The 18,807-nt window shown below is 42.8% G+C and overlaps 1 protein-coding gene across 1 annotated transcript in view; it reads left to right on the top strand.

Moving 5' to 3' along the window:
- Positions 1–18,807, top strand: part of LOC138784533 (beta-Ala-His dipeptidase-like) — a 46,321-nt gene continuing 27,514 nt past the window's right edge. The window contains exon 1 of the mRNA XM_069960130.1: positions 1–191. Within this exon, the coding sequence (XP_069816231.1) occupies positions 189–191 (3 nt within the window). The 5' untranslated portion in view covers positions 1–188. The remainder of the gene's footprint in view (positions 192–18,807) is intronic.

Below are 18,807 nucleotides of genomic sequence, written 5' to 3' on the forward strand. Positions count from 1 at the left end.
GCAGCAGCAGGGCCCCCTCCATCCTCCTGCAGTCATGTCTCCCCCCTCCATCCTCCTGCAGTCATGTCTCCCCCTCCTGCTGCTGTGTGTGGAGTCGGTGCCCGGGAGAAGGGGGAGAGGCTGCAGCCTGCACGGAAGAGGAGACAGTGAAGATGGAGACTAATGGACCCCTGGAGCTTCCTGTATAAATGGTCAGTGTGTGTGAGTATATATAAGTCAGTGTGTGTGAGGGTATATAAGTCAGTGTGTGTGAGGGTATATAAGTCAGTGTGTGTGAGGGTATATAAGTCAGTGTGTGTGAGGGTATATAAGTCAGTGTGTGTGAGGGTATATATAAGTCAGTGTGTGTGAGGGTATATAAGTCAGTGTGTGTGAGGGTATATATAAGTCAGTGTGTGTGAGGGTATATAAGTCAGTGTGTGTGAGGGTATATAAGTCAGTGTGTGTGAGGGTATATATAAGTCAGTGTGTGTGAGGGTATATAAGTCAGTGTGTGTGAGGGTATATAAGTCAGTGTGTGAGTGTATATAAGTCAGTGTGTGTGAGTATATATAAGTCAGTGTGTGTGAGTATATATAAGTCAGTGTGTGTATATAAGTCAGTGTGTGTGTGAGTGTATATAAGTCAGTGTGTGTGAGGGTATATAAGTCAGTGTGTGTGAGTATATATAAGTCAGTGTGTGTGAGTATATATAAGTCAGTGTGTGTATATAAGTCAGTGTGTGTGTGAGTGTATATAAGTCAGTGTGTGTGAGGGTATATAAGTCAGTGTGTGTGAGTATATATAAGTCAGTGTGTGTATATAAGTCAGTGTGTGTGTGAGTATATATAAGTCAGTGTGTGTGAGGGTATATAAGTCAGTGTGTGTGAGGGTATATAAGTCAGTGTGTGTGAGTATATATAAGTCAGTGTGTGTATATAAGTCAGTGTGTGTATATAAGTCAGTGTGTGTATATAAGTCAGTGTGTGTGAGGGTATATAAGTCAGTGTGTGAGGGTATATATAAGTCAGTGTGTGTGAGGGTATATAAGTCAGTGTGTGTGAGGGTATATAAGTCAGTGTGTGTGAGTATATATAAGTCAGTGTGTGTATATAAGTCAGTGTGTGTATATAAGTCAGTGTGTGTGAGGGTATATAAGTCAGTGTGTGTGAGGGTATATATAAGTCAGTGTGTGTGAGGGTATATAAGTCAGTGTGTGTGAGGGTATATAAGTCAGTGTGTGTGAGGGTATATAAGTCAGTGTGTGTGTGAGGGTATATAAGTCAGTGTGTGTGTGTGAGGGTATATAAGTCAGTGTGTGTGCGGGTATATATAAGTCAGTGTGTGAGGGTATATAAGTCAGTGTGTGTGAGGGTATGTAAGTCAGTGTGTGTGAGGGTATATAAGTCAGTGTGTGAGGGTATATAAGTCAGTGTGTGAGGGTATGTAAGTCAGTGTGTGTGAGTGTATATAAGTCAGTGTGTGTGAGTATATACAAGTCAGTGTGTGTGAGGGTATATAAGTCAGTGTGTGAGTGTATATAAGTCAGTGTGTGTATATAAGTCAGTGTGTGTGAGGGTATATAAGTCAGTGTGTGTGAGGGTATATAAGTCAGTGTGTGTGTGAGGGTATATAAGTCAGTGTGTGTGTGAGTGTATATAAGTCAGTGTGTGTATATAAGTCAGTGTGTGTATATAAGTCAGTGTGTGTGAGGGTATATAAGTCAGTGTGTGTGCGGGTATATATAAGTCAGTGTGTGAGGGTATATAAGTCAGTGTGTGTGAGGGTATGTAAGTCAGTGTGTGTGAGGGTATATAAGTCAGTGTGTGAGGGTATATAAGTCAGTGTGTGAGGGTATGTAAGTCAGTGTGTGTGAGTGTATATAAGTCAGTGTGTGTGAGTATATACAAGTCAGTGTGTGTGAGGGTATATAAGTCAGTGTGTGTGAGGGTATATATAAGTCAGTGTGTGTGAGGGTATATAAGTCAGTGTGTGTGAGGGTATATAAGTCAGTGTGTGTGAGGGTATATAAGTCAGTGTGTGTGAGTATATATAAGTCAGTGTGTGTATATAAGTCAGTGTGTGTATATAAGTCAGTGTGTGTATATAAGTCAGTGTGTGTGAGGGTATATAAGTCAGTGTGTGTGAGTATATATAAGTCAGTGAGTGTATATAAGTCAGTGTGTGTATATAAGTCAGTGTGTGTGAGGGTATATAAGTCAGTGTGTGTGAGGGTATATATAAGTCAGTGTGTGTGAGGGTATATAAGTCAGTGTGTGTGAGGGTATATAAGTCAGTGTGTGTGAGGGTATATAAGTCAGTGTGTGTGTGAGGGTATATAAGTCAGTGTGTGTGTGTGAGGGTATATAAGTCAGTGTGTGTGAGGGTATATAAGTCAGTGTGTGTGAGGGTATATAAGTCAGTGTGTGAGTGTATATAAGTCAGTGTGTGAGTGTATATAAGTCAGTGTGTGTGAGTATATATAAGTCAGTGTGTGTATATAAGTCAGTGTGTGTGAGGGTATATAAGTCAGTGTGTGTGAGGGTATATAAGTCAGTGTGTGTGTGAGGGTATATAAGTCAGTGTGTGTGTGAGTGTATATAAGTCAGTGTGTGTGAGGGTATATAAGTCAGTGTGTGTATATAAGTCAGTGTGTGTATATAAGTCAGTGTGTGTGAGGGTATATAAGTCAGTGTGTGTGCGGGTATATATAAGTCAGTGTGTGAGGGTATATAAGTCAGTGTGTGTGAGGGTATATAAGTCAGTGTGTGAGGGTATATAAGTCAGTGTGTGAGGGTATGTAAGTCAGTGTGTGTGAGTGTATATAAGTCAGTGTGTGTGAGTATATACAAGTCAGTGTGTGTGAGGGTATATAAGTCAGTGTGTGTGAGGGTATATATAAGTCAGTGTGTGTGAGGGTATATAAGTCAGTGTGTGTGAGGGTATATAAGTCAGTGTGTGTGAGGGTATATAAGTCAGTGTGTGTGTGTGAGGGTATATAAGTCAGTGTGTGTGAGGGTATATAAGTCAGTGTGTGTGAGGGTATATAAGTCAGTGTGTGAGGGTATATAAGTCAGTGTGTGTGAGGGTATATAAGTCAGTGTGTGTGAGGGTATATAAGTCAGTGTGTGTGAGGGTATATAAGTCAGTGTGTGAGGGTATATAAGTCAGTGTGTGTGAGGGTATATAAGTCAGTGTGTGTGAGGGTATATAAGTCAGTGTGTGTGAGGGTATATAAGTCAGTGTGTGTGAGGGTATATATAAGTCAGTGTGTGTGAGGGTATGTAAGTCAGTGTGTGTGAGTGTATATAAGTCAGTGTGTGTGAGTGTATATAAGTCAGTGTGTGTGAGGGTATATAAGTCAGTGTGTGTGAGGGTATATAAGTCAGTGTGTGTGTGAGGGTATATAAGTCAGTGTGTGTGAGGGTATATAAGTCAGTGTGTGTGAGGGTATATAAGTCAGTGTGTGTGAGGGTATATAAGTCAGTGTGTGTGTGAGGGTATATAAGTCAGTGTGTGTGTGAGGGTATATAAGTCAGTGTGTGTGTGTGAGGGTATATAAGTCAGTGTGTGTGAGTGTATATAAGTCAGTGTGTGTGAGGGTATATAAGTCAGTGTGTGTGAGGGTATATAAGTCAGTGTGTGTGTGAGGGTATATAAGTCAGTGTGTGTGTGTGAGGGTATATAAGTCAGTGTGTGTGAGTGTATATAAGTCAGTGTGTGTGAGGGTATATAAGTCAGTGTGTGTGAGGGTATATAAGTCAGTGTGTGTGTGAGGGTATATAAGTCAGTGTGTGTGAGTTAGGGCTGGGCAATTAATCGAATTAATTTGATTAATTCGCCTAGATTTTAAGAATCGATTTCAATCTCTTTGAAAATCGTAAATTAGATTTTCAAAGAAAAGAAAAAAATACCCTCTGACCTGCAGGGAGGAGCAGTGGCGCTCTGGGCAAGCTGCTCCTCCTGCAGGTCAGAGTGGGACCGCACGCCAGCACCCAGAGGACCAACGCCGCCCACCTATTAGTGATCCCCGCAGCCCGCCCGATGCGTCAGTGTGTCCGCTATCCTCCCCTCCCCCGGAGCGTAAGTGTGCCCCGCAGTCTGCCCGGAGTATCAATGACATCCCCCCACGGCACGGCTTGACAGAGCCCCCCCCCAGCTGCCCGGAGTGTGAGTGCGCACCGATACACCCGCCCGGCACAGCGTCTCAGTGCGCCCCCCTCCTGTTCCCATCTGGAGTGCCAGTGCAAGTCCCCGTCCCGTTCCCGCCCTCAGCACGGCCTGGCGTCCAGTATTATTAGGGTCCCAGCATACAGTGTGTTATAGCTGTGCCCCCTCCCCATAGTCATATCTGTCCACAGTCTGTGCCCACCCCTACTACCACTCCCAATCCTGCCCTACTACGCCCCCCAATACTGCTCCCACTACCATTGCTACTATTACCCCCACTCCTGATACTACTACAACTCCCCTTATCTACTACTACACAATCTTCTATGCTTCTGTTACTACATCCCTTATCCACTATGCCTCTACTACTATACCCATCATAATTATCAGCAAAATAAATAAATAAAAAAATCGAGATTTAAATCGAGAAAAAAAAAAAAAAAATCAAGATTTTATTTTTTGCCCATATCGCCCAGCCCTAGTGTGAGTGTTTGTACATGTATATCATGTGTCTGTTCATGTGAGTGTTATCTCTCTATATGTGTGTGTGTAATCTGCTTGTGTCTGTATGTTGGTCTTGGTGTGTTTGCATGTTTGTGTCTGTGTTATGTGCCTGTCTGTGTGTGTGCACATCTATTATGTATACAGTGTATATTATGTAGTGTGTAGTTCTATAGATGTTTAGAGACATATACAGAGAGAGAGACAGAAATAGTAGACTCTCTACAAGTTTTCTATAGATTTTATTTAAAATGTATGCAGTATGAGGCTGGGTTCACACTACGTAAGTTTCCCGCCGTAGCGCGTTCCGTGAATAAGCGGCCCGAAACTTACGTAGTTTGCATACAATGTGAAGTATCCGATCTACAGCCGCACAGTTCACACTACGTACGAACTTACGCCCGGATCGTATGCGGCGCCGTAAAAAATGAACCAGACCATTATTTCGGGACGGAAATGCCGTAACTTACGCCCGTAGCGTAACATGCGGTCCCGTACGGAGTGGTGATTTCTTCATTTTTCAAGCTTTTTGTGCCGATCCAAAAGGTTCTGTGGGGTGTCCGGGGCTAGGCGAAGATTTCCAAGTAAAAGACCGCTGTCAGATCGCTACGAAGAGCGCTCAGGAAGCGTAAGTACACTACGGGCGTAAGTTTGCGTTCCGTACGTATCCGGCCGCAACTTGCGTAAAGTCCCGGCCGGAGTTTCATACGTATATGTCCGGCCGCGGAAAATATGCGGCCGGACATATACGTAGTGTGAACATAGCCTGAATGTGGACCGTACATATAAGCTTTGGGCTGCGTTCACACTACGTATATTTCAGTCAGTATATGTATATTTCAGTCAGTTTTGCAACCAAAACCAGGAGTGGATAAAAAACACAGAAAGGCTATGATCACACAATGTTGAAATTGAGTGGATGGCCGCCATATAATGGCAAATATTTGCTGTTATTTTAGAACAACGGCTGTTATATTGAAATAATGGCCGTTATTTACTGTTAGGCCCCGTTCCCACTGGGGAAAGGTAGAGGAATTCCACGACGGAATTGTCCGCCGCGGAATGCCGTTAGCCTTCCGCTCATAATGGGAGTCTATGGGAGGCGCGCGCTCCTGCCCTGTCCGCGCTGAAGAATGAACATGTTCATTCTTCAGCGCGTACAGAGCAGGAGCGCGCGCCTCCCATAGACTCCCATTATGAGCGGGAGGCTAACGGCATTCCGCGGCGGACAATTCCGTCGCGGAATTCCGCTACCTTTCCTCAGTGGGAACGGGGCCTTATATGGCAGCCATCCACTCAATTTCACCATTGTGTGAACAGATCCTTTCTGTGTTTTTAATTCACTCCTGGTTTTGGTTGCAATACTGACTGAAATATACGTAGTGTGAACCCAGCCTAAAGGGGTACTCCGGGCCAGCTGTTAAATCCGTGTACGGCCGGGGAGGGGGGGGAAATAGAAGGCTCCGGTAACTTACCCCCCTGATTCCAGCGCTGGCTCCCGGATCGCGCCACCCTGTTCTCCCGTCCCTCGGCCGCTTCCTGGTGAGATCTTCGGCATGAGACTTGACGTCTCAAGGCAGCTCAGCCATTCAGCGGTCATAGCTGGCAGCTATGACAGAAACCTACAGAAACGATTGTGATTGACAGTGGGCTATGTCGCTGGTCACATACACTGCTGAATGCAATGTTGCTGTACTAAGGTTAAAGGTTTGGCGATGGTTATGTATATGTATGTAGGGTGGGCCCCTAGGATCAATTTCCCTGGTGGGCCCAAGGTACCCCAGTCCGACACTGGTGGGGATGCAGTACTTTGCCTTTCCCCTGATGCTGCCCCCACACACACAAGAGCCACTGGGTTGTGTATATATGATGTATATTTATGGTGGTGTCCATGTTGCTATGATATACTATGATTGGTGTGACCCTGTCACTTGAAAAAACCTTTTGCCAAGCCTTGCAGATGTAGGTATAAACCCTGTGATGCATGTTTTTTCTTCAAGATTTGAGTATTTCTTTAACCTAGGGATATGCACATACATGTCAGAGTTCTTCTATCCACTGCTCCATCCTTCTTGCGCTCATTGTGCAGGTGATAGATCTGTGTAGCAGGCAGATGTCCAGCTATATGACTCTGCAATATGTGATGGACCCCCAACTCCCAAGCATAATACAATAAACCAAAGAACGCAAAATAAAGACACAACACATTGTAATCAGGTGTCAAAGGGGCCAATTTTATTTAAAATTACATGACACTGAAAATGGCAGACCCCCGACTCACAAAGAGTCACCCTCCAGCACTCAGGTGAGGAAAAACCCCTGTGGGGGAAACCTCGAGGGAGCCATGGCTGGAGAGCTGCCCCTCCCCTGGGCTTAGAGGGTAATACCATACTATAAATATAATGAACTGGATGTGAGAGAGATCTGGCTGCAATGTCTGTCACCTTATTGATGGCTAGGCAGATGCATCTCTTCTTCACAGATCCAGGTCCACTTCTCAAGAAGGTGGAGACTCAATGAAGGGGTAGTCTAAGGCAGACCACCACTTTTCCCCTGCTAGAACCTCCAAATTACTTCAAGGGTAGGGGGCAGTAAAGTTGTCAAGCTCAAGGTCCTGGCGCATCCAAGATGGCACTGATCAGGGCGCGGTGCAGTGCTTTATGGAACCTTCTCTATGACATAAGCGCTTGTCATCACAATGCACGGTTGCTATGGTTACTGCAGGCATGTGAAACATTAACCCATTAATGGCTGGCAATGTTCTTTACTGCAGAGGTCACTAAACACACTTGTCACCAAGGAAACAGCTTATGGTTAGGCCACACTAAGAACACTAAATAATATGGTTTGATGTGGCCCATAGCAACCAATCACAGCTCAGCTTTCGTTTCTTAAATTACTCTGGTAAAATAAAAGCTGAATTGTGATTGGTTGCCATGTGTAACTTAGTCTAACTTGCCCATAGCAACCAATCGAAGCTCAGCTTTAATTTTAAGAGCTTGTTAAGATATGAAACGTGAACTGTGATTGGTTGCTATGGGCAAATCAGACCGTGTTTTGTACATTGCTGTGATGATGATGATGATGACTGAAAACAATGCTTTGCAGTCAGCCCTTCCTCCATACCTCCCAACTTTTTGGAGGGACACTTGTGGTTCACAGAAATTTCTATACACTACAATTCCCAGCATTTCATGTCCCTCAGTTTAGAATCAAAATGCATGTTAAAAACGCAACAGATATATGCATTGTGTGAACACAGCCTTTTCCCAGAAACAGGCTGTTCTGAACCTAAAGCCAAAAGGTATAGTTGTGGTCAGCACTCAGTCATGTAGTAAACCAGTCACATCTCTTGGCTAGATTGCCTCCAAGCAGAGCATGTGAGAGATGCCCCTGGACTGCGGGGTATTTCACAATGAAGAAAACAGGAAAAATTCTCTTAGGAATTTTTCAATGCTTTATTAAGTATTCAAAAAACACTGACATGTTTCTGACCCCATTGGGTCCTTAATCATGGTTTTAAGTTAAAGTTATAGTCATAAGTTAGTGACATAATTACATATGTGTTAGTGACACTAAAATTATAAAAACATACATATACATAGTATATATGTATATACAAGTACACATGTAAAGCTATATAAACCAGCTCCATGTATGATGACTATTTCCGTTACATTCCTGATAAATATCCTTTTACACCTCCCATGGTGTTAGGTTTATAGAAATCAAATATCTCCCTAATTACTCAGAAAATTACCTAATTCTTCAACTCCATAGACATGTGTATACCCTATTTAATCCACACATAATTGTTAGTTTATTAGTGATAGAAGTTATAGAATATATATATAGGCAAAAATTTTACCTTTTGATGCTTATGTCCTCTTAAACTGGTCTATATGTAGCATAGAACGGCAAGTTAGCATGTAAACGTGTTGTAGAAACAACATTATGCCTTTGGGCATCACACCAGCGTATTTGTTCTGAACCTAGACCTTCTTCCCACCTTCCTATGTACATGTTGATAATGTGATTTATACACGATAGTTCCAATGGACACTGAATGATATATTACGGTTTCCGTCTGACAGAATTCTTAACCCTTAATATTTAAAGTCCATACTATAATAACACTAATAGCCCATAAATACTACCATTTATACACAACAAGGCTATGATTTAAAAATATTTCAACACGTTTATTTAGCATGATTTAAAATCTACAAAAAATACTTATAGTGCAAGAATAATCCAGTAGAAAAACGCAACTCATTGCCACAATACTTGATGAATCATATTAGTATATATCCATAATGGTAAGCATGAAGATCACTATTAACACACATGTAGTATTCCCACATGGCCTCCCAGGTATAAATATACCTGACCTATATTGGTTCTAAGCCTTAATCAGGAACATGCTTACCCATGGCAATGATGTTGCAACCCCGACGTATGTTTCGCGTACTTCCACTTTCTCAAGGGGCGTCTTGAGAAAGCGGAAGTACGCGAAACGTACGTCGGGGTTGCGACATCATTGCCATAGGTAAGCATGTTCCTGATTAAGGCTTAGAACCAATATAGGTCAGGTATATTTATACCTAGGATGCCTGGGAGGCCATCTGGGAATACTACATGTGTGTAAATAGTAATCTTCATGCTTACCATTATGGATATATACTAATATGATTCATCAAGTATTGTGGCAATGAGTTGCGTTTTTCTACTGGATTATTCTTGCACTATATGTATTTTTTGTAGATTTTAAATCATGCTAAATAAACATGTTGAAATATTTTTAAATCATAGCCTTGTGTATAAATGTTGATAATGTGGTAGGGTCCTATGGAGCAGGCCCATTATGGTCATGTTGGGGGTGGTAGTGCTTTATGTGTAGCCAATAAAAGAATTGTATTATGGTCTTATCCAGTTGTCAGTTAAATGTTGGGGGTTGTGGTGTTCTATGTAGAGGGTATAATAGAAATAGATTATGATCATATTAGGGGTTGTAGTGTTATATATATATATATCAAGTATTATAGAATTTGTATTATGCTCTCGTCCAGTCGGGTCATGTTGGGGGTTGTAGTGTTCTATGCAGAGGACTTAAAACAGTGAAGCCCGCTCAGCACTTTAGAGGAACCTTGACGAACGAGCTCCCCACTCCAACAGTGTACATGAACTGGTAACAATGCTCACCCGGGATCAGCGATAGGGTGCTCAATAACTTTATTGCAGTGATCCAAAGCAATGAAGACACATGGAGCAGCTAAGTTGGACCAACGCTATGTAGTCTGTTTTCTCATTTTTCCCCACTGACTTTTATTTAATTTTTTAAAGAAGTAATCTGGTAATAAAGTCCCGGCTGCCCTCTGCCGCATCATCAGCTGCTCAGCCGCGATTGCCTGAGCACAGTTATGCTCAGCCAATCGCGGCTGAGCAGCTAATGACGCGGCAGAGGGCGGCCGGCACTAGGGACGGTAGGAGCGGTTCGGCCGTCCATCCAAAGATGACATCATTGGCACAAGATGGCGGACGGGGGTCGGCAATTAGCAGGTATGTATAGAACACTACACTTCCGGGTGGGGGGAACACGGGGAAGGAAGCGATTCACTAACATAACATACATTACAAAGTTGTATAACTTTGTATTGTGTGTTATTTAGTGAATAATTGTTTAGCGCCGCACTACCCCTTTAATGCCTCCTCCTGCTCCTGCGGCCCCTGCCACTTCAGAACTGAACTGGTCCCTAATAAAATCAGAGCTGAAACTTTCATGAAAATTTGAAAAATCGCTGCAAAATTTTGAAGCCCTCTAGCATCCTAACAAGTAAAAGAACGTTCATCAAATGACGTTCATCATAAAGCAGACATGTTGTAGATGTTGCAGTAATAATTTGTTCATGTAGCATGACTATCTTTCTTAGGAAAAGAGAGTTTTGAATATAAAGAAATGTAATTTTTTCTAATTTTTGCACAAATGTGTTTTTTTTTTTTTTACAAAAAAACTACTGAGTGTATCAACAAAAATATACCACAAACATAAAGAGGAGTATGCCACGAAAAAACAGTCTCAGAATAACCACAATAGTTAAAAGCATTGCAGAGTTATCATTACATAAAGAAAGACAGGTCAGATTTGAAAAAAAGGCCCCGAACATTAAGGCCAAAACAGGCTGAAGAGGCAAGGGGTTAAAAAAAACCTTATAACCCCCCCCACACACACACAATTTGTCCTATCTATTAAAATATAACAATATTTTGCCCGCACAGTGAACGGCGTAAACGGGAAAAGAAAACACACTAAGATTGCTGATTTTATTAAATTATATATCACAAAAAATGTATAAAAAGCAATCAAAATTTTCCCGTTACACCAATATGATATTAATAAAAACTGGAGATCATGGGGCAAAAAATGGCTCCCCAACCAGCCCTGTAGGTGGAAAAATAAAAGCGCTATGGCTCTTGGAAGGTGGGGAGGAACATTGCATTAATTTGACCTGGACTTTTATGCATCAAAGGGCTCTGTCTTGAAGGGGTTAAGGATGCCATGCCCCTTTAATAAACGATGGCCAAATGATCGTCCATCCATCAGTTATCTCTCCTGTCCAGCCCCAGCCCTCCTTATTCTCTATGGGTAAGCTGCGGCATAAACTGCATAAAAATAATGTTGCAATGTAAAGGTACAGGTTGATTGAAAAATAACTGAAAAGATAACATGGGCAAAATAAAAATATATGGACATTTAGGGTGGCATTTATTAAGTCCGGCGTTTTTTACGCCGGACTTATAAATGCCCCCGCAGCTCCGGCGCTACGGAGATTTATGTAGAGGCGGACTGCCTCTACATAAATCCCGTCCGCGCCGGTGCGCACCGCCGAAAACCTACGCCAGCTGAGGACTGGAGTAGGTTTTCGGCGTACATGTGGGCAGAACGGATGGTAAATCGCGCGGACTCTGAGTCCGCGCCCTCCGTTCCGCCCACTACACGCCCCCCTGGCGTACTCGGCGGAAAGTGCCGATTTGCGAATATTTTATTCGCAAATCGGCCATTTGCGAATAAAAAAATACGCAAATCGCCCCTTTCCGCCGAAAATCATCCGTTCGCCAGATGATACATGTGGCCCTTAGTGATGGCATAAAGGTAGCAAGTTGGCCAACCTAAAACTACACACGCCTGATTTCTTCATTGTACACCATAAGAAGCACAAAATCCTCTGATTGTAAAGCTGGTAAATAACAAAAAGAGTTCTTTAAATGGAGATAAAATATTAAAGTGGGTGTAATGGTAATGGACAGGGAAGTGAGGCCTTTTACGTAACCACTAGTATGGCTCCTATCTACCTGAAGTATCCACTCTAGGAGATGGCCCTTTCCTAAGTGAACTCAGAAGGGAAGAACAGACCTCTCACATCAGTAACAGAACCAGAACCAGGAGGCAACATTAATCATCTCACCGCAGATCCAATATACATAAAAACATATGTGAAGTACAAAGAAGTAACTTCAGCTGCTTGTTTAAACCTTGCACCATTGACCCTGCGCCTTCATTTCATGATAAGGAAACAGCCCTGCTGTTAGTGGGACTGGTAGCTATAGCTATAGTGCTACACCATCGATCCTGCAAGAAGAAGACAGGGACTGCTGCTGGACTGTGGAAATCTTACTGCAGTGATTACCTCTGTCCTTTACTTAAAGGGGTATTCCCATCTCAACATAACATAGTTAAAATTGAAGAGTAAGTCATGTTTAAGATTTTTGGAAGTATGTTCATTTAGTGAGCTTGCCTCTTTCTCCTTATAGGCTGCTCTTTTTATCACTTTTTGACAGCTTGTTGTCTAGGTTACCGACCACCACTCTTCTCTAAAAGCAGTTGCGTGGCTGGAATATATAGCTACAGTATACATATTTATACATATTATTGACTTTATTTATATACTATATTTATCAACCCGACCACCGCTTTTAGAGAGACGGTCGGTAACCTAGACAACCAGCTGTCAACAATGGGAGGTAAAGAGCAGCATATAAGGAAAAGCAGGCAAGTTTGCTAAATGAATGGATTTGCAAAAATATTTAACTTCTGTACTACAAGATTTTTTATATTAGTTGAGATGGGAATAATCCTTTAATACAAGTTGCACCAACCTCTCTTATGCTAAGTTTACACGGAGCGATAATTGGCCCGATCGTACGATTAACGATTTCGAAGTAACGTTTTTTTTATAACGATCAGCGTTTAGATGGAACGATATATCGTACAGAAAATTCGTTTTGCGATAGTTTTGCGATCGCTTAAGCCTATCTCACACATAGGTAAAATCAGTGAACGACTGTTTACATGGAACGATCGGCAAATTTTTTGCGAACGACGATTTAAGAACATGTTAAAAGACCAAAATGAACGATTTATCGATAGTTCGATGCGTTTACACGTACGATTATCGTTCGAATTCGATCGTTATCGAGAAAATTCGCCCGATAATCGTTCCGTGTAAACGTAGCATAAGGGTCCATTTACACAGAAAGATTATCTGACAGATTATCTGCCAAAGATTTGAAGCCAAAGCCAGAAACAGACTATAAACAGAGATCAGATCATAAAGGAAAGGAGCTGTAATTGGTTGATGTGGACAATTTGCACCAGTCTAAGTTTTGCACCCTTTGGTAAATCTTCCCAAAAGTGCTTACATTTTCTCCTACAAGTCTCACCAGGATTTTCAGGGAGACCAGTAGAGTATGCTCTCATATGTGCTATGCAGAAGTGACCTGTCAGTTTCTGGCGGTATAGGGGTCACCCTTTTAAGATCAAGTGCAGCAACAAACACCTTTTAAGGGCTTAGTGCAACAAGTATTAGGATAAGGATTGGGCTCACTGCTGCAGTGAGATTTCTCTGTGTGAACAGTTGTTGAGAAACTGTTCCAGAGGTTAAAGGGGTACTCCAGGCAAAATGTGTTTTTAAATATGTTATTACATAAAGAAAGTTATACAAATCCCTAATATACACTAATTATAGGAAATGCACATATTCTGCTATTTCTCTCACTTTAGTAGGTCAGGCAGGCTCACTTCCTCAAAAAAAATGTGACGTCACATCTCAAATGTATGCAGCAGCAGGGAGTTCATGTAGAAGTATAGAAAGGGAATAGACGTCTATTCTCCATCCCTCCCTCCCTCCCTGGGCTGGTAATGTCCCCCTCCCTCTGTCCCACCCCCCTACCCGGTCCTAGTATACTTGCTGCAGTGGCTCACCCCAACTAGCTGCCCCCTCTGAGCCTATCTCTCCCCTGGCCGGTTCCCTGCAGGAGCACTCACCCGCCGCCCCATTCCGGCGGGGTGAGAGCTCCTGCACCTACCCCCAACTTGCCGCCCCTCATCTGAGCACTGTGCCCGGTCCTTTGCATGAGCGCTCACCCGCCGCCCTTCGGATGAGCACTCATGCACCTCCTCCTCCTCCGAGTCTGCTCCCCTCCATCCAAAAAAACGCATCCGACAAGCTCTAGTATGGACCGTAATTGCAGCACAGATTGTCCCATATAAGTCTATAGGCGTGTCCACAATTTCTGCAGATCCGTCATTTTTAAGAAATAAACGTCCTTAACCTCTGCAAATCCGGAATTACTTTGAGTATTCAGTCAGTCTTTCTTTAACCAAAATCAGAAATGCAACTGACAGGACAAAATTATAATGGCTAGATTTGCCAAGTTTCTGTGTTTTTAACCCACTCTTGGTTTTGGATGAAAAAAGACTGACAGAAATAAACATTCTGTGAAGCGAGTTTGGTTAAATGTATAAACAAAACTAATAAAAGACAAAAATAAGATTAACTGCAGTGTGAAATACCTCGCTCACATAATAAGTGGCTTAACAGCTTAAATTCATAAGTAATACATTTATTGGGTAAGAAAAAGCTGATTAAGAGCTCAGATGTGAATTCCCTGCCAGTCTCACAGGTAATATCAAGAACGGAATGTGTGATATTGCAAATGTAAAATGTTGATCAAAACATTCAACAAAAGTTCTTCAAATACAGCCATGTATTTTAGTAAAGGGGTACAGATGAACGTGATCGGAACCTGTCAATTTTGTTGGGACTGACCAAACATCCAGTGTCCTGTCCTATCCCCAACAGCAAATGTGAAGAAAGAAAGAACTGAGCATATTGGATTAAAGGGGAACTCCAGGTATGGAGGTGGTGACATGTGCAGTCTGCTCAGGCAATCAGCGTCCATAGTGGGGGCCTGCCACGGCCGCTGACTGACTGAGCAGACCGCACACGTCACTACCCGTGTCTGGCTCAGACCAGGAAGTGGCCAGGGACCTGGGAACCGGAGTGGCGGTACGTGGCCACCAGTGCTGGAGCGGGGGACATTTCTTTTATCGTCCCCTTTCCCAGCACTTAAAAAAAAAAAAATCTATTTGCCCGAACCGGGGGGTGGGGGGGTTGGAGGTCGAGGGGGGTTCAAGGAATCCCAGCATCATGACGGAATCCCCCACTCCTGTACAGTCCTGGGAGTAACTGGCTCCACATTAGATGGTGAAATACACCACCTTTATTGTGGAGTTGGGTTGCAACTATTTGGCAACTACTTTAACCCCTTAAGGACAGAGCCTGAAATGGCCTTAATGACAGAGACCAGTGTCACTTTATTCATTGATAACTTCGGGATGCTTTTACCTATCCGGCTGATTCTGAGATTGTTTTCTCGTGACATATTGTACTTTACATTTCTGGTAAATTGGAGTCGATACTCATAACGAATCTTTATGAAAAAAAACCAAATAATGTGAAAAAATGCATTTTTCCAACTTTGAAACTTTTTTGCTTATACAGAAAGTGGTTATACCACATAAATTATATATTAAATAGCATTAGCAACATGTCTAATTCATGATGGCAGCATTTATTAAACGATCTTTCATTTTTTTAGACAATAGGAAGCTTAAAACATTAGCAGCAAATTTCAAAATTTTCAGTAAAATTTCAAAATCAGATATTTTTAGGGACCTGTTCAGGTTTAGGCTGGGTTCACACTATGTATATTTGAGGCTGTATTTGTGAGGCTGTATAGCAACCAAAACCAGGAGTGGATTGAAAACACAGAAAGGCTCTGTTCACATAATGTTGTAATTGAGTGGATGGCCATCATTTAATGGCAAATATTTGCTGTTATTTTAAAACAACGGCTGTGGTATTGAAATAATGGCCGTTATTTACTGTTATATGGCGGCCATCCACTCAATTTCAACATTGTGTGAACAGATCCTTTCTGTGTTTTTAATCCACTCCTGGTTTTGGTTGCTATGAGGACCTGACATGAGGACCAAATACAGCCTCAAATATACATAGTGTGAACCCAGTTAAAGTGTATTTGAGGGGCCTGTATGTTAGAAAGCCCCACAAAGCACCCCATTTCAGAAACTGCACCCCCCACACTCTGCAAAAGCATATCCAGAAAGTGTTTTAACCATTTAGAAATAAAAGCCAAGTGTGTAAGAAATTTGAAAATTTTAATTTTCTGTGCAGAGATTTTATTGTAATCCAATATTTTTCAGAATTATAAACCTATTACCAGAGAAATGCACCCCAATAATTGTTGCCCCGTTTCTGCAGTTTATAGAAATACCCCATATGTGGCCCTATTGCGCTATTTGACACAACCACAAGCCTCAGATATAAGGGAGCGCCTAGTGAATTTCAATGCCTCCGTTATATTTGGTCATTTTTGACTGTACCACTTCAGGTTGGCAGAGGCTCTGGGGTGTCAAAACCTAAAAAACACCCCTAAAGGGACATTATTTAGAAAACTACACCCCTCAAGGAATGTAACAAGGGGTGTGGTGAGCATTTGGACCCCACAGGTGCTTCACAGATTTTCCGAACAATATGGCGTGAAAAAAGAAAAATTTATTTTTTACACTAAAACGTTGTTCTAGCCTTCAATTTTTCATTTTCTTAAAGGGATAAGAGGAAAAATAAAACACAAAATGTGTAGCACAGTTTCTCCCGAGTACGGAAATACCCCACATGTGGCGATAAAGTGCCAAGGGGGCGCAGGACGAGCCTCCAAAGGGAAAGAGCGCCAATTGGCTTTTGGAAGCTGAATTTCACTGGAAAGGATTTCAAGGGCCATGTCGCATTTATAGAGCCCTTGTGCTGCCAAGACACTGGAAACCCCCCACAAGTGACCCCATTCTGGAAACTACACCCCTCAAGGAATCTAACAAGGGGTTCAGTGGGCATATGGACCCCACTGGTGACGGGCACAAATGTGGAACAATGTGACGTGAAAGGTAAATTTTTCTTTTTTCACTTTCATGGCACAAATGTGCCATATCCTCACTGCATATCCTTGTTAGATTCCCTGAGGGGTGCAGTTTCCAGAATGGGGTCATTTGTGGGGGGTTTCCAGTGTTTTGGCAGCACGAGGGCTCTGTAAATGCGACATGGCGTTCATCATCCATTCTAGCCAAATCCAACCTCCAAAATCCAAATGGCGCTCCTTCCCTTCGGAGGCTTGCCCTGCGCCCACATGGCGCTTTATGTCCACATGTGGGGTATTTACGGACTCGGGGGAAATTGCTCTACACATTTTGTTTTTTTTTCCCTCTTTTAACCCCTTGTGAAAATGATAAATTCAAGGCTAAACCAACATTATAGTGTAAAAAATGTAATATTTCATTTTCACACCACATTGTTCCACATTTGTGCCCGTCACCAGTGGGGTCCATATGCTCACTACACCCCTTGTTACATTCCCTGAGGGGTGTAGTTTCCATAATGGGGTCACTTGTGGGGGGTTTCAATTGTCTTGGCAACACAAGGGCCTTTTGAATGCAACATGGCCCCTCGAAATCCATTCCATCCAAATCCAGCCTTCAAAAACCAAATGGTGCTCCTTCCCTTCGGAGGCTTACCCTGCACCCGCATGGCGCTTTATGTCCACATGTGGGGTATTTCCATACTCAGGGGAAATTGCGCTACACATTTAGTGTTTTTTTTTATCTTTTAGCCCCTTGTGAAAATGAAAAAATCATGACAAGATTAATGATTTAGAGTAAAAACTTTACAAAAATTACACTAAATGTTGGTCTAGCCTTGATTTTTTTCCATTTCCACAAGGGGTTAAAAAAGAAAATGAACACAAAACGTGTAGGGTAGTTTCCCCTGAGTACGAAAATACCCCACATTTGGGCATAATGTGCCACATGGGCACAGGGCAAGCCACCAAAGGGACAGAGCGCCATTTAGAGGCTGGAATGGAGGATGGAGGCCATGTCGCATTTACAAAGCTCCTGTGCTGCCAGGACAGTAGAAACCCCCCACAAGTGACCCCATTCTGGAAACTACACCCCATAAGGAATCTAACAAAGGGTGCAATGAGGATATGGACCCCACTGGTGACGGGCACTTACGTAGAACATGTGCCGAGAAAATAAAAAATACCATTTTTTTCATTTTCACGTCCCAAATGTGGCCGTCACCAGGGGGCCATATCCCTGCTGCCCCCCTTGTTAGATTCCTTATCAAGTGTAGTTTCCAGAATGGGGTCACTTGTGGGGGGTTTCTACTGTCCTGGCCGCACAGAGGCTTTGTAATTGCATCATGGCATCCTCTAATGGGAATGGTGGCCATACCTATTTAGCTGGGGAAAAGGGACAATTCTAATTTATTTGGGGGTATTAGGCCAATTATTGGTTTATAAGGTTGAAAATGACAGGTGTCCATCAAATTCAACCTGTGTTGACCTAGAGGAAGGCAAAAAAACCCTCGTGAGGCAGACGACAGTAGCCTCATCACAGGGGAAAAATTCCTTCCCGACTCCATAATGGCGATCAGAATAATCCCTGGATCAACGTGACCCCTGAAATAGGAATAAGGGACAGAATTTAGATAATGTAGAACTCCGATGACGTGTGGTGCGCCTTGAAGCGATCCAGTATGCAGAGGCCGGGGGGATCAGGACAGGTGGCACACTGAAAAATGGTGTCCTTCCTGATCCTCTTGTTACGCCACACTCTGCACTTCTTCTGGGGTCTCCTGTTTTCCAGTGTGGGGGGCGTCACCTGGAAAATGTTGTCCTGGTGCGATACGGGGTCCTTCATATCCAGAAGCGCTGGGTCCGCTCCATGGCTGCTAAATATTAGGG

The sequence above is a fragment of the Dendropsophus ebraccatus genome, chromosome 2 (assembly GCF_027789765.1).
Source record: "Dendropsophus ebraccatus isolate aDenEbr1 chromosome 2, aDenEbr1.pat, whole genome shotgun sequence".
NCBI lineage: Eukaryota > Metazoa > Chordata > Amphibia > Anura > Hylidae > Dendropsophus > Dendropsophus ebraccatus.